We start from the raw sequence: 11,948 nt of genomic DNA on the forward strand, positions 1-11,948 counted from the left end.
CAACTGCTCTGTGAGGGTGTGACAATGGGAACAAGAGGGTGGCAGAAACAAAGAAACAGTAGAGGAGGCAAGATCAGGGAGAGAGATTGGGAGGGAGGCCATGGGGTGTTGAAGTTGGCTGAGGCTAGAGAGGAGAGACACTAAAGCTATTGGTGAATGTGGGGTAGTCCCTGAGGGTGTCAGAGTCATAATGATAAGATGGAAATGGGCATCCCAATGACAGAGAAAAATGAACATTTTAGGGATGGTGGTAAAAGGTCCTAAAAAGCCAATGCAGAGATAAGAGTTGTGTCAACCCTAGCAATATTTAACAAAAAGGATTATTTGGGAAATTAATGTTTGTATTATCCTAACATCCATCAACTATTATTAATTGGTACAAGTATTGAAAAACATACCTGAAATTCAATAACTTTAGTACACGAGTTAGATGTGATTAAAAAGCCATGAAGAAGGCAAATAAATGGGACTTCTGCAATGCTCTTAATTTAAGAGAGAGCACTCTGCAAAATGATTTTGAAAAAATATAGAGCAGCATTAATGCAAAAATTGTGCAATAAGCACAGTAAATTTAATAAATCCATAACTCATCTTCTCTAAATTATGTTTATTCTTTGGAAGAAAGTTTTCTAGAATATGCACATTTTGAATAATGCTGAGTGTTCAGGCATGCATCTTTTAGATAAATACATCACATAGGAAACTGGTCTAGGTAAATTCAAGTGAGGAAATCCTGGAGACATTTGGAAAAGCAGTGTTGGAATTCAAATAAGAGACCCATCCTAGAGTCTAAAGTTGGAAGTTATCTGTGTAAGACTAAGAGTTTAAATCACAAGTGAGGATCAACTTGTCGAGCAGAGGATACACATTTAAGAGAAGGTCCGAAACATGATCTTCTGAAGACACCAAATTCAGAGGACAGGAAGAGGAAGCAATAAGGAAAGACAGTTACAGAGGACTTAGAATGTGTCAAGAAGGTTCCAAGCATCTATTCCAAACTTTCCATTTAGTTTTACAGCCATTCTGGGCTGTTGTATACACCTGGATGTATAATGAGGGCAATGAGAAATGAAAGGTAAAGCAACTTGGCCCAGGTCATGCAGGTCTGTCAGATTCACTGCTTCTTTAAGAAGCATGGGTTAGCCTGATGTAGAATAATAAACTGCACAATTTCAAGATAGAGAGGTAACTCAAATGAAATTAATCACTGCCCTTTGCTGAGGCAGTGGGTAAAGGGGTAAGTGGGTAATTGGGTAAATGGCACCACCATCTACCCAATTAGAAATGCCACAAATCCAGAAGTTATCCTCCATCTCCCTCTTTCTCACCCCCACATCGAATTCATCAGCAGGTTATATTTTTGGTTTACTATACCTGCTGCCCAATACTTTAGCCTAAGGTACACTTATCTCTCCTCTAGAAAGCTCCAGTCACTTCCTATCCTATGGCTACTCTTGCCCAGCTATAATTCATTTTCCCTATAGCAACTAACAAAGTGAATGCTATTAGTATTTGAAGCATCAGTTAATCATTGTTCATTGTTGGGATTTCATTGTTTGGCCTCTCCAATTCATTTCAGAATGTTTAGCATCCCTAGCCTCTGCCCAGTAGCATCCCAAGTAAATGCCTCCACTTACTTTCAAACATCTCTTTGAGGAGAAGGTGATGCTGCCCCATCCAACCTCACCCCATCCTCAGGTTGAGAACCATGGAGCTCAAGTGAATTTTTAACATAAATCAGAATATATTACTGCCCTGCTAAAAACCTTTCATGGTTTCCCATTGCACTGAAAATGACATTTCATCTCCTCCTGGGGACCACAAAGCTGCTCATGACCTGGCTCCTGTCCACTTTTCTAACCTCATCTTCTACATCCCTCCTCATCTTGCTTTCTTCCTTTATCATTCTTGGCTACATCAACCTATTTCTTGCCTCCAGGCCTTCATGTCTGCTATTCCCCTGGAATAACTCCTTCCTTGGCTCTTCTTGACTGACCCTTCTCTCTTTCTTCGGGCTTAGGCACTAATGCTTATGTAGGTGTGACACTGGCAATGGCCATCCTGGCTAAGACTAAAAGCAGGCATTGCTGAGAGATGGAGAGAAAGAGAGGAGGAGGAGGAGGAGGAGGAGGAGGAGGAGGAGGAGGAGGAGGAGGAGGAGGAGGAGGAGGAAAGAAGAGATAGAAGAAGAGGAGGAGTAGGAAGAGGAGGAGGAAGAGAAGGAGGAGGAGGAGGAGGAGGAGGAGGAGGAGGAGGAGGAGGAGGAGGAGGAGGAGGAGGAGGAGGAGGAGGAGGAGGAGGAGAGGGAAGATATGATATCTTTTGAATCCCTAGATCTGGCTGTGCCTTAGGTAGGACTCCTCTATCTGAATTCTCAGTACACATTCCCCTTTTTACTTAAGCTACTTTGGGTTGGGAATCTATCACTCACTCTCCATGGAAAATAATGTAACTAATACTCCATGTGCTCCCTCACAACCACACCTGTGTGTACAAGGTTGGACAGAAGGTGAGTCTCTTTTAGTGCTGGGTGAAATATGACTCTTCAGGATCTAAGTCAAGTTCCCACAAAGAAGAACTAGAATCCTTAGCAGAGTTGCTCAAATCTTCTCCAGTTCTCCACTAAATATTTATCCTAGCACCCTGCCCCATCGTTTCCTTTATTTCTTCTCCCATCTCTTTATATATTTTGCCCTAAATAGGCTCAAAAGTCTTTGTTGAAAAAGGAGTCTTTTCTCCACCCAATTATCCTTTTAAATTACATCTTATTTCTCCCACCCTTTGCAATCAAACTGCTTGAAAGAGAATACATGTGCCCCTCCATGTCCTTATCTTAGACTACCACCAATCAACCCTCTGCAACTAGGCTTCTACACTCATCCTTCTAGTAAAACTGCATTTGCCAGTGGTTACCATGACTTCCAAGAAAGTCAACTAACCATGGCCTTTTCTCAGTCCTCATTCTCATTGATCTTTCTGCAGCATTTAACCCAGCTGACCATACCATCCTTATCTTCCTTGACTTCTAAGATACCTAGTGGTTTTACCACCTTCCTGGCCATTCCTTCTGGGATACTGGCAAAACCTCAAGGCAAGAATGATAGGTGATGGTCAATGTTTGATTCAGTCTTCTTGGTTCAAGTGAAGCCACTAACTGGTTGTTAGTCTCATCCCTTTAAAATTCTATATTAAAGAGACGATCTTTTAGATCACTCAGAACAAAAATTGAAATAGTCTAGGCACCATTCTATAATGGGAACTGTTTATGCCTTTATGTTATCCGAGTACTTTAATAATGCCTACAAATGTCCACTGAATTTACCTGTCCACACATTCCTTCTCTTATCATACTGTAAATAGAGCTTTCACTTAAAGCTTTAAAATAGATTGGCTGGAAAGACCAATCCTGCATCATAACATGAAGTGTCTACAGTACAATCAACAGTTATTTTAAACATATATAATAAGCAGTGTAATTAAAATTACTTGCCTGTGTTAATTGCCAATCTCTCCTTACCTGGGTATTGAGGAAAACAATGGTTGGTTTGGCTGTACAAAGTTAAGGCACTTGGACTTTGTGTAGCCATAGTTTTTACCTTTATGAAATGATAAGAATTATTTTCTTATAAGGAAATGGACATATCTTATGGGATTTTAGCAGATTCTAGTCTCACTTTTTCCTGTGTGTAGCAATACAGCACATTTTTGTTCTATTTTATCTCTATTTTCATTTTGCTTTTGCTTGGGGACACTTGTAGAGTGGCTGTTGGGAAGACAAGCCATACACATGAGCTTGGAGGAAGTAGGCAATAATTATGACCACATTTCTGCTTAGAACCTTCTTTATTCAGGAAGATCCTTCAGACACTTTCATTAACAAGCAAATATAAGTTTGGCAAGAGCACCTCTCAAAGTCACAGTTACAGTTGTTTTTCTGAGGTCAAAGAAGGCAGAGAACATAATGGTGGTGGCTTATTATCAGAACAATGACAAGTTGCCAGCTTTATGCCTTTCCTCAAACATAACCATCATCCCCTTTGCTTCTGTTTTCTGAAGAAGGAAGAGAAGTTGGGATTCAAGACTTGATATTAATCTAGACCACATGTAGCACTTGCCTTTTAGCAGACAAGGCCCCTACCCCTACTCAGACTTAGACAAAATGATGGCGATGTTCTCTCTGCCAATCCTTCTCATCCCTGACCTTCATCTAGATCTTGAAGTGTCTGATTCTCCCGGGGCAAAGGTGGACCACTGGACCGGCAGCTACAGCCACGCTAGGCTGTGCCACGTTGGGTGCTTTCCCGACTTCTCCTGAGGCAGACTCCACTGAGGCTCCACCCGAGAAGGTGTGGCGAAGGTCATAGTGTGCCCGGTGCACCGGCACGGGTAGCGGTGGAGCTGCCAGCAGCAGGGGTCCCAACACCACAGGAGCTTCGGGCAGTTTAGCTGGAGGTGTAGCCACAGGGGAGTTGTCTGGTTGAGGCTGTGGCAACATAGGCAGGAGAGAGAACCGTTTCCATAGGTTAGCTATCTTTCTCCTCCCGGACAAGGCCACCCATGCTTTTAGGTGGAACCCCACCCAATTCTTTCTCAGCAATAATTTCTATTTACATAAAATCTGGCAGAAAAGAACTACCTAGGTGCAAAGGATTATCATAAGAGATGCAGGGAAGGGTAATTGGCATATGGTAGCCCCCTCTCACCAATTGTCTTGGGCATTGTGGACTTAGACATGTCTCATGAGCAAAAGCACCCTACCTGATGGCTAACCTTCACCAGCAGTGTCAGCCTCTTTTTCATCTACACCTGCAGCCACTGGGAGCTGCTGGAAAGATCTGGCCACCTGGTCTCTGCAACTCAGAAAACCTCTCCCACCCCACAAATAAAAAGTGGCCTTGTCAAATGCCTACTAGGATGGTTCTACCCTGTAGGTACCAGTTCTCAGGCTGGGAAGGAATGGCTGAAATACCCTTCCATTTGGTGATGGTTCCACATACCCCAGTGCTATTTATCATTGTGGGTCAGGGCAGCAAATTCCCTATAATTACTAACACACTACATAAATGCCAAGGGGTCATTGTATTCTGAAGATGAAGACAAGTGTATCCATGACTCCCTTACCTGTATTGGGAACACTGTACAGGTCACTGCAACTTTTTCATTTCCATTGAGTGGCCCCTTCTCAGTGAGTGACCCCTTACAGAAGCCATATTGCTGCCACAGAAAGACAGGAGTTATTTGAACTGGTTCAATAAGTGGATTTCTCTCCCAGTTTCATTGATACTCCAATATGTCAAAGGAAAGAAAACAAATCCTTGAATTCTTAATTTCTTTCTTTTTTTTAAACACACACAGTTTTCTAAAGTTTATAGTTTCTGCTTACAGAATATATATATCATATAATTCTATATAGAATGTGAAAGATACAGAAATGCTTTGAGAGTGGGAGAAATCCCCCATAGTCCCTCATATGGTACTAACTCAGGAGAGTTTCCATTAACGTCCATGTATTTTTCTTATTTTAAAATACTGATTGAATATCATTTAAAAATTGGGATCATTGTAACTATAACATTCAGTATTATGTGTTTTCACTTACTATAATATGAGAGCATTTTCTTACATCATTCATTATTCCTTGAAAACATAATTTTTAGTGTCTGCATAATTTTCTATTTATTGATGTGCCATTATTTTATTCAGAGACTCCCCTGTTAGGCATTCAGATCTTCTGTGGGTCATTATGTATCTATGATAAATCATCTTTACAGATATATATTAATTATGGAACTATTTTATTTCAATTACTCAATGTATTTCTCAAATTTTATTTTCCAATTACTGTTTACATTCAATATTACTTTTGTATTAGTTTCATGTGTATATAGATACATTTCTGTCAAACATCTCTGATGTTCTCTTTAGGCTAAATTCCTAGAAGTGGACTTTATTGGCCCCAGTGACTTGAAAGATTTAATATCCGGGGTATGTCTAGAAAATCTACACTTCACAGTGCCAGCAATCGGGCATGATTTGACTTAGTTAGAAACAGTCTGTCATTTTCCTAACACCAGGGACCTTCAGCAGGTGAAATGATGTGAGGACAGCTCTTAAAAGGAGGAGGTAACACCTCAGAAGAAGGCTGGCATGACCCAGCCCCATAGGGAGTGGGTATTTTGCACTGTGATCCCCTTTCCACAATCCCAAGATTAGCATCCTTAGCTTGCTCTAAGGATGCTCTGTTCTACAACCAGCTTTGTCATCCCCAGGGCCTGGCCCACTTACCTTTTCTGCCAGCAAGTTACATTTGGCTGGGTCTGTGACCTCTTTAGCAACACAGTCAGTGGCAGCTATTGCAAACTCCACATAGGTCGTATGTGTAAGATACTGATGAGAGAAATGAAAATGCTCATGAAGTCACACGACTTGGCATGAAAAAGGCAGGGAAAGAGAGGCTGGAGGGAAGTAGCAAGGGCCCTGTCAGTGCACACTCCAGGGAGCACCTTTCACATAGACCACAGTGAGTGACCAGGAAAGATGGCCCCAATGGGTTGTAGAGGGCGGTTATTGTGGCTTCATGTTCTCCAGTATTGAATACAGAGTTTGGGGGCAGGTCTCCCCTGAAAGAGATTTAAGTATCCACTGCCCATCATTCAGGGCAGAGTGAGTTTTCAAATAGGAAGCAGGAACCCAGTGGCCAACCTTCCACTGATCTGGGTGAGAACCCTGCCTCCCCCACCCCAGCTCCCTCTTGGGCTGCACTTTGAGACCCAAGGTTCAGGTTATTTCAAGATAGAGCGGTACAGTAAAGAAATCAATTGCTACCTCTCCCACCAACTGTAGAGAGCAGGATCAAATGAAAAAAAAAATAGAAATGAAAGTATGGAAGATATTTGTACTTTTTTATAGTTCTTATGGAACATATAGACACTTACAATAATAAAATCCCTGTTATTTGGTAGAGTCTGGGGGTGAGGGTGCCCTGAGAAGCACATATTCTGGTTAATAGATTTCCAAATATGCCATGGCTGGTATCCAGAAAACCAGTTTAGAATTCTGTTGCATTCAAATATGCTAAACTATCCACAGTATAATTAGATTTTTTTTCAGTGATTCAAAAGGCATTTTAGGATCCCACCATTATACACCTATCCGTGTGAGTAGGCCTGTGCCTTTGTATCAAACAGGAGTATCAGTGAGGATGGATGATAAAGATATGAAGACCCATGAATTTCCGGTGGGTGCTTCTGAACAATGTGGGAACTCCCACCCGCTGAACCGAGAGCCACAGGGTTAACTGGAGCTGAGAAACTGGGGACTGGCAGCATCTGGCTGTTTTATGTTAGAGAGACACTGAGATCCTGATGATACGCAGGGTCCTCATACCCTCCAGGACTCTTTTCCCCACTCCCTTCCTTGCCTTCCGTTACTGCCCCTGCACCTGCTCAGCCCCTCACCGCGTGCATTGCCGAAGTCCCACCAGACTGCTCAGTTTATCAAAGGGCCTCAGTCTTACCACAAGTTGAGCCCGGGAAACTTCTACAAGCTGGAAATAGGAGCCATTACTTTGAGTGTTGAAAGCGGTCAGAGCAGCCTCTACAGCGCGCACCACCTTGGTGTTATTAACCGGGGCCAGCAGGGGGCAGTCTGGGCACACCTTTCGCAAGTCCTCCGCCGAATCTAATCACAGAGAGAAGGATCAGGGAGGGTTGTCATTCTCCGCGGCATTCACCCCAGCTCTGCTTATTTAGAAAGGGCTAAGACAGGATCCAAATGGCTTTAGGCATTTTCTCTGCTTCTTTAAAAAAAAAAATCTTTATCGTTCTAAGTATGACAGATGTCCCATTGACACCTCCCCCCCTCCCCACAAGGCCTTCGCTGCACTATTGTGTGTGTCCATGGGTTATGCATATAAGAGCTATGGTAATCTTTTCCCGTCCTCACCCTCACCCCCCACACCCACCCACCTCCACCTTCCCTCTGAGATTTGACAGTCTGTGTCATGCTTCTATGTCTCTGGACCTATTTTGTTCATTAGATTCCACATGTGAGTGAGATCATGTGATCCTTGTCTTTCTCTGATGGCTTATTTCGCTTAGCATAATCTCTGCTTCTTACTAAACCTTCAGGTGGCTCCTGTCATGCTGACATTTCTGCAGGAGCCCCTCTCATCCAGGCACAACTTTCACCTCCAAGGAGAATAGCTCCCTAAAACAGTTTTACAAACCCAGAACCCAGGAAGTTTGGCTTCTCCTTTTCCTCACCAACAAAGTGGCTAGAATGTTGATAACAATGCAGGTTCCTTCCTCACTCTCTCTACAAGGTCAAATAAGAAGAATCATCTTTACCTGGACTGGAATCACATTTTGCGAACAACACAGTAAACTGGCCGTCCTGTTTTAGCACATGGAAATCACAGTCTCCTTCCACAGCCTAGAGAAATAAACCCACAGTGAGGGCCTGGGAGGAGGGCTGGCCTTGCACTTCTCACCCAGGGAGGGCTTGGTCCCTCAGGCATGGTTGTCAAAGGTGGACCTCACAAAATCACCTTCTTGGGGGGCGGCGGGGGGGGGGGGTGATATTGACACATTACACTCTGGTTGCAAGGAGGGCTACAATAAGAAAGTTGAACTGCTGCAAAAATTAGCCCCAGGGAAGGAGGCTTCGAATGGCAATTTTAGAAACTGCACACTGGCTAGCCATGAGGGCCAGCTGGGCAGCTGGATAAAGAGGCCTGCTCCATGCAGAACCACGGTGGATCTGGTTGGGCCACCATCCGAAATCACCCGAAGAGGGCCACTCACGTGCTCCGCCATTGACCGCACAGAGCAGTTGGCCACGGGGGTGGGGTCCAGTGCGTGGCAGGTGGTTTCCAGCGTGTCTATTTCCATCTCAAACACCTCTCCCATGGGCCGCTGTGGAGACACAGAATGAAGAAGTGAGCAGTGTATTGCCCGGTTCCTGTTGATCAGGCCAAAGCGTGAGCCCCCATGGGCTTGAACCCACCACCTGTTGGAGAGGTGAGGGAAGTCATTCCTACTGTGTGCAACTTCACCCAGCGCTGACCTGCCAGTGGACGAAACCACAATGGGTCTTCCTAGTCCTCCTCTATTGGCTGGGCAGGTGCTTAAGGGTGTTTACCAGGAAGAAGGGGGGCGTGAGCTTGGACAGGTGATGGAATCACAGCCATCACTCTGAACTCTGTTTGGAAGCTAAAAGTGAAGCTGAGACCTATTTAATTTTTAAAATTTCGCCTTTCAAGCAGTGCTTTTAAAAAGTCAGCTTTGGATTTTTCTCAGTGAAGCAGTAAAGTAAGGTGCTGTAGGATGATATCTTACTGTCTCTACTTTTTCTCCATCCCTCCCTTTACTTCTTTTTATCATTAGCTACTTTCCTTCCTCCCCCCCCTCCCCCCCCCCCCTTTTCCTTTTCCTTCCTAAAGGCTTTTGTCTTGGGCTTATAAATGCCAGATGCAAAGTTGCTGCCCTCTACTGCCCCCTGCTGGTGATGAGGGGGGAAGAGGAGCCTCTCTGACAGAGGAGGCAGTGTGTAAGTCACTAGCATAAACCAGGAGTTCTGGAGGAGGCAGTGATAGGAGAACTGTAACTCTTTGGAATTGTTCTTGCCAGTTCACCTGTTTCTGTATCCTTTCTTCAAAGCCTGCAAATCAAGAAGGTATGACTATGCCTTTTATTTTATTATTTCACCCCAGTTCTTCTTGCCTCTTATTTCTGTTCTTCCTTACTCGCTAGTACCTGAAGCCTCAGAATCTCCTCTACGGGAGAAAGCTGTGTTTTATGATGTGCAGATGTGCCCCAGTTAACTTCCTGAAAACATCCAGAGCTTCCGGAGTAGGAGCTGCACACTTCTGGGCTTCTCAAGGAAAGTGACTCCCAAGCTCTGCCTTTAGAGAAAACCACACCGTCTGTTCATTACCTTTTCCTCACAGATGCACGTTGCTATTCCCTCTGAATTGATCAGTTTCCTCTGTACATCAGTATGGTTGCAGAGCTCCTAGGATCCATCTGGGACAATCCTGATTTTAGGTATTTTGTCCCATTAGGAGATCAGATGTTAGTCAATTCAGATATCTTGATGTTTACCTTATTTCCCTTTCTAGATTCTAAAACTCTTGTGGGCACTATGTCTTTTCTTACCTTTGTATTGGCCTGAACCATTAAAAAGCCAATATTTGGCCCTAGCCAGTTTGGCTCAGTGGATAAAGCATCAGTCTGCAGACCAAAGGGTCCTGGGTTTGATTCTGGTCAGGGGCACGTACCTCGGTTGCAGGCTCCTCCCTGGCCTGGGCCCTGGTTGGGGTGCGTGCAAGAGGCAACCAACTGATGTGTTTCTCTCACGTCAATGTATCTCTCTGTCTTTCCCTCTCTCTTCCACTCTCCCTAAAAATCAATGGAAAAATATCCTCGAGTGAGAATTAACAAAAAACCCAATATTTGATTGCTTTTAATATACAAAAATGGCAATTTCATACGGTTCAACTTAATATAGCGCCTGACACTTGCCCACTGTTCTTGCCCACAGAAGGATTCTACTCAACATTTGCTGAAAGAATTATTCCTCATATACAATTTAATTTCAAAATAGTCAAGAGACAGATGTCTTTTCCTCACTTCTCCAGTTCTCTCAACTGATGCCCAACACATGTTTTCTAGCTTGACCTTTATTGTCGCTGACTGCATTGGTTTCTTGTTCAGCATGTGAGGACGTAAATCTCCTTCATGCCAAGACTTCTCTCTGGAATGTGGAATGTGGGAGGAGCTTGTGCGGAGGAAGGAACACAGATCTGGAATCAAATCCCAGACCAGTGCTTACTAATTATATGACCTTGGGCAAAAAGAAAAAAACAAAAGCCCTAATTTGTCAGATCCTTGGTTTCCTCTTATGTAAGACAAGGACAATACCTACCACACAGGACTAGGGGCAAGGGGTGGGAGGAGTTAAGCAGATAATATATGTGAAAGGGCCTGGCATATAATAGGTAAGTTTTCAAATCCAGAAATAACTGAAGCAAAGAAAGATAAGGGATTTCCAATCAGTGATAATTTGGCAACTAGAATTCAGTCTCTTGCACCTTGGGTTTTCTAGCTAGCCACTTTCTACCTTTGATCTTCAAATTACCCTTTTCTTTTCCTATAAATCTCCCCTAACCCCAGCACTTTCCTTGCCAAGAACCGTGACTATAGAAGAGGATGTGTCCTCTCTTGCCCTGCACCTGCCCCCTCCCTCCCTCTGGGGAAGAAATCAGAGTCTACCCCTCTGCAGTTTCATTTTTGCTGGGAGATGTGATCTTCTGAGACACCCAGTTAAGCTCCACAAACAGGTCTTTCAGCTCATACGCGGGAGGTTCACTTACCCGAGGCCACACCTTCACTTTGTCAATCTGGTTCAAGGTGTGCTTGTAGCCCCGAAAAAGGTTCTTATTGAGGTAGTCCATGGCCACCAGGGCTGCTTGCTCTGATTCTGGGTCATCACAGTCCAGTGCTCTATAACTCAGACCTAGGTTAGGAGGGGCAGCGTGGCAGCCCCAGAGCTGAGCAAGGCAAAAGACCAGGACGAGGGACTTCATGGCTGCTCCAGAGAGACCCTGGCAGGTGGACAGATGCTGGAGGCTTCAGAAGAAACTCAGGTGCTCTCTGGGAAAGGTAGACCAGTGGAGAAGCCGAGGGCTTTATTTATCCGTCGAAGCCTCCCAGAGGAATTGCATAAGGACGTGGGATGATTTCTGTTGTGGTTCCAAGAAAATTCCTGCAAACATCAGCCCTGGAAAAACAAACAGGTTAGGACATTGCTGGCCCCAAGAAACCTGCCAAATCAATGCTTCTGGGGATGGGGCGGTGGTGCATGGGAACATGGTAACAGCAGCAAAGAGAGGAGGCTGAGGGGGTGTGGTGTGCATGGAGGTGAGGGGGGCTGGCACAGCCCTGGAG

General features: G+C 44.3%; 1 protein-coding gene across 1 annotated transcript; it reads right to left on the reverse strand.

Annotated features, from left to right (window-relative positions):
- Positions 1-3,824: 3,824 nt before the first annotated feature.
- Positions 3,825-11,681, reverse strand: AHSG (alpha 2-HS glycoprotein). The gene is made up of 7 exons (XM_036352161.1): positions 11,375-11,681; positions 8,805-8,915; positions 8,349-8,433; positions 7,517-7,680; positions 6,286-6,387; positions 5,122-5,214; positions 3,825-4,483 (listed from the first exon to the last, which is right to left on the reverse strand). The coding sequence occupies exons 1-7, from the start codon at positions 11,585-11,587 to the stop codon at positions 4,208-4,210; spliced, it is 1,044 nt and encodes a 347-aa protein (XP_036208054.1). The 5' UTR covers positions 11,588-11,681; the 3' UTR covers positions 3,825-4,207.
- Positions 11,682-11,948: the final 267 nt, after the last annotated feature.

This window comes from Myotis myotis, unplaced genomic scaffold (assembly GCF_014108235.1).
Source record: "Myotis myotis isolate mMyoMyo1 unplaced genomic scaffold, mMyoMyo1.p scaffold_m19_p_2, whole genome shotgun sequence".
Lineage (NCBI taxonomy): Eukaryota > Metazoa > Chordata > Mammalia > Chiroptera > Vespertilionidae > Myotis > Myotis myotis.

Excerpts from the sequence above, each read along its gene's own strand:
- AHSG (XM_036352161.1), bottom strand. The coding sequence starts at position 11,587 with ATGAAGTCCCTCGTCCTGGTCTTTTGCCTTGCTCAGCTCTGGGGCTGC. Across the intron at positions 8,434-8,804 it reads TGCGGTCAATGGCGGAGCAC|GCTGTGGAAGGAGACTGTGA; the intron begins GTGAGTGGCCCT and ends TTATTTCTCTAG. Across the intron at positions 6,388-7,516 it reads TTTCCCGGGCTCAACTTGTG|TATCTTACACATACGACCTA; the intron begins GTAAGACTGAGG and ends TTCTCTCATCAG.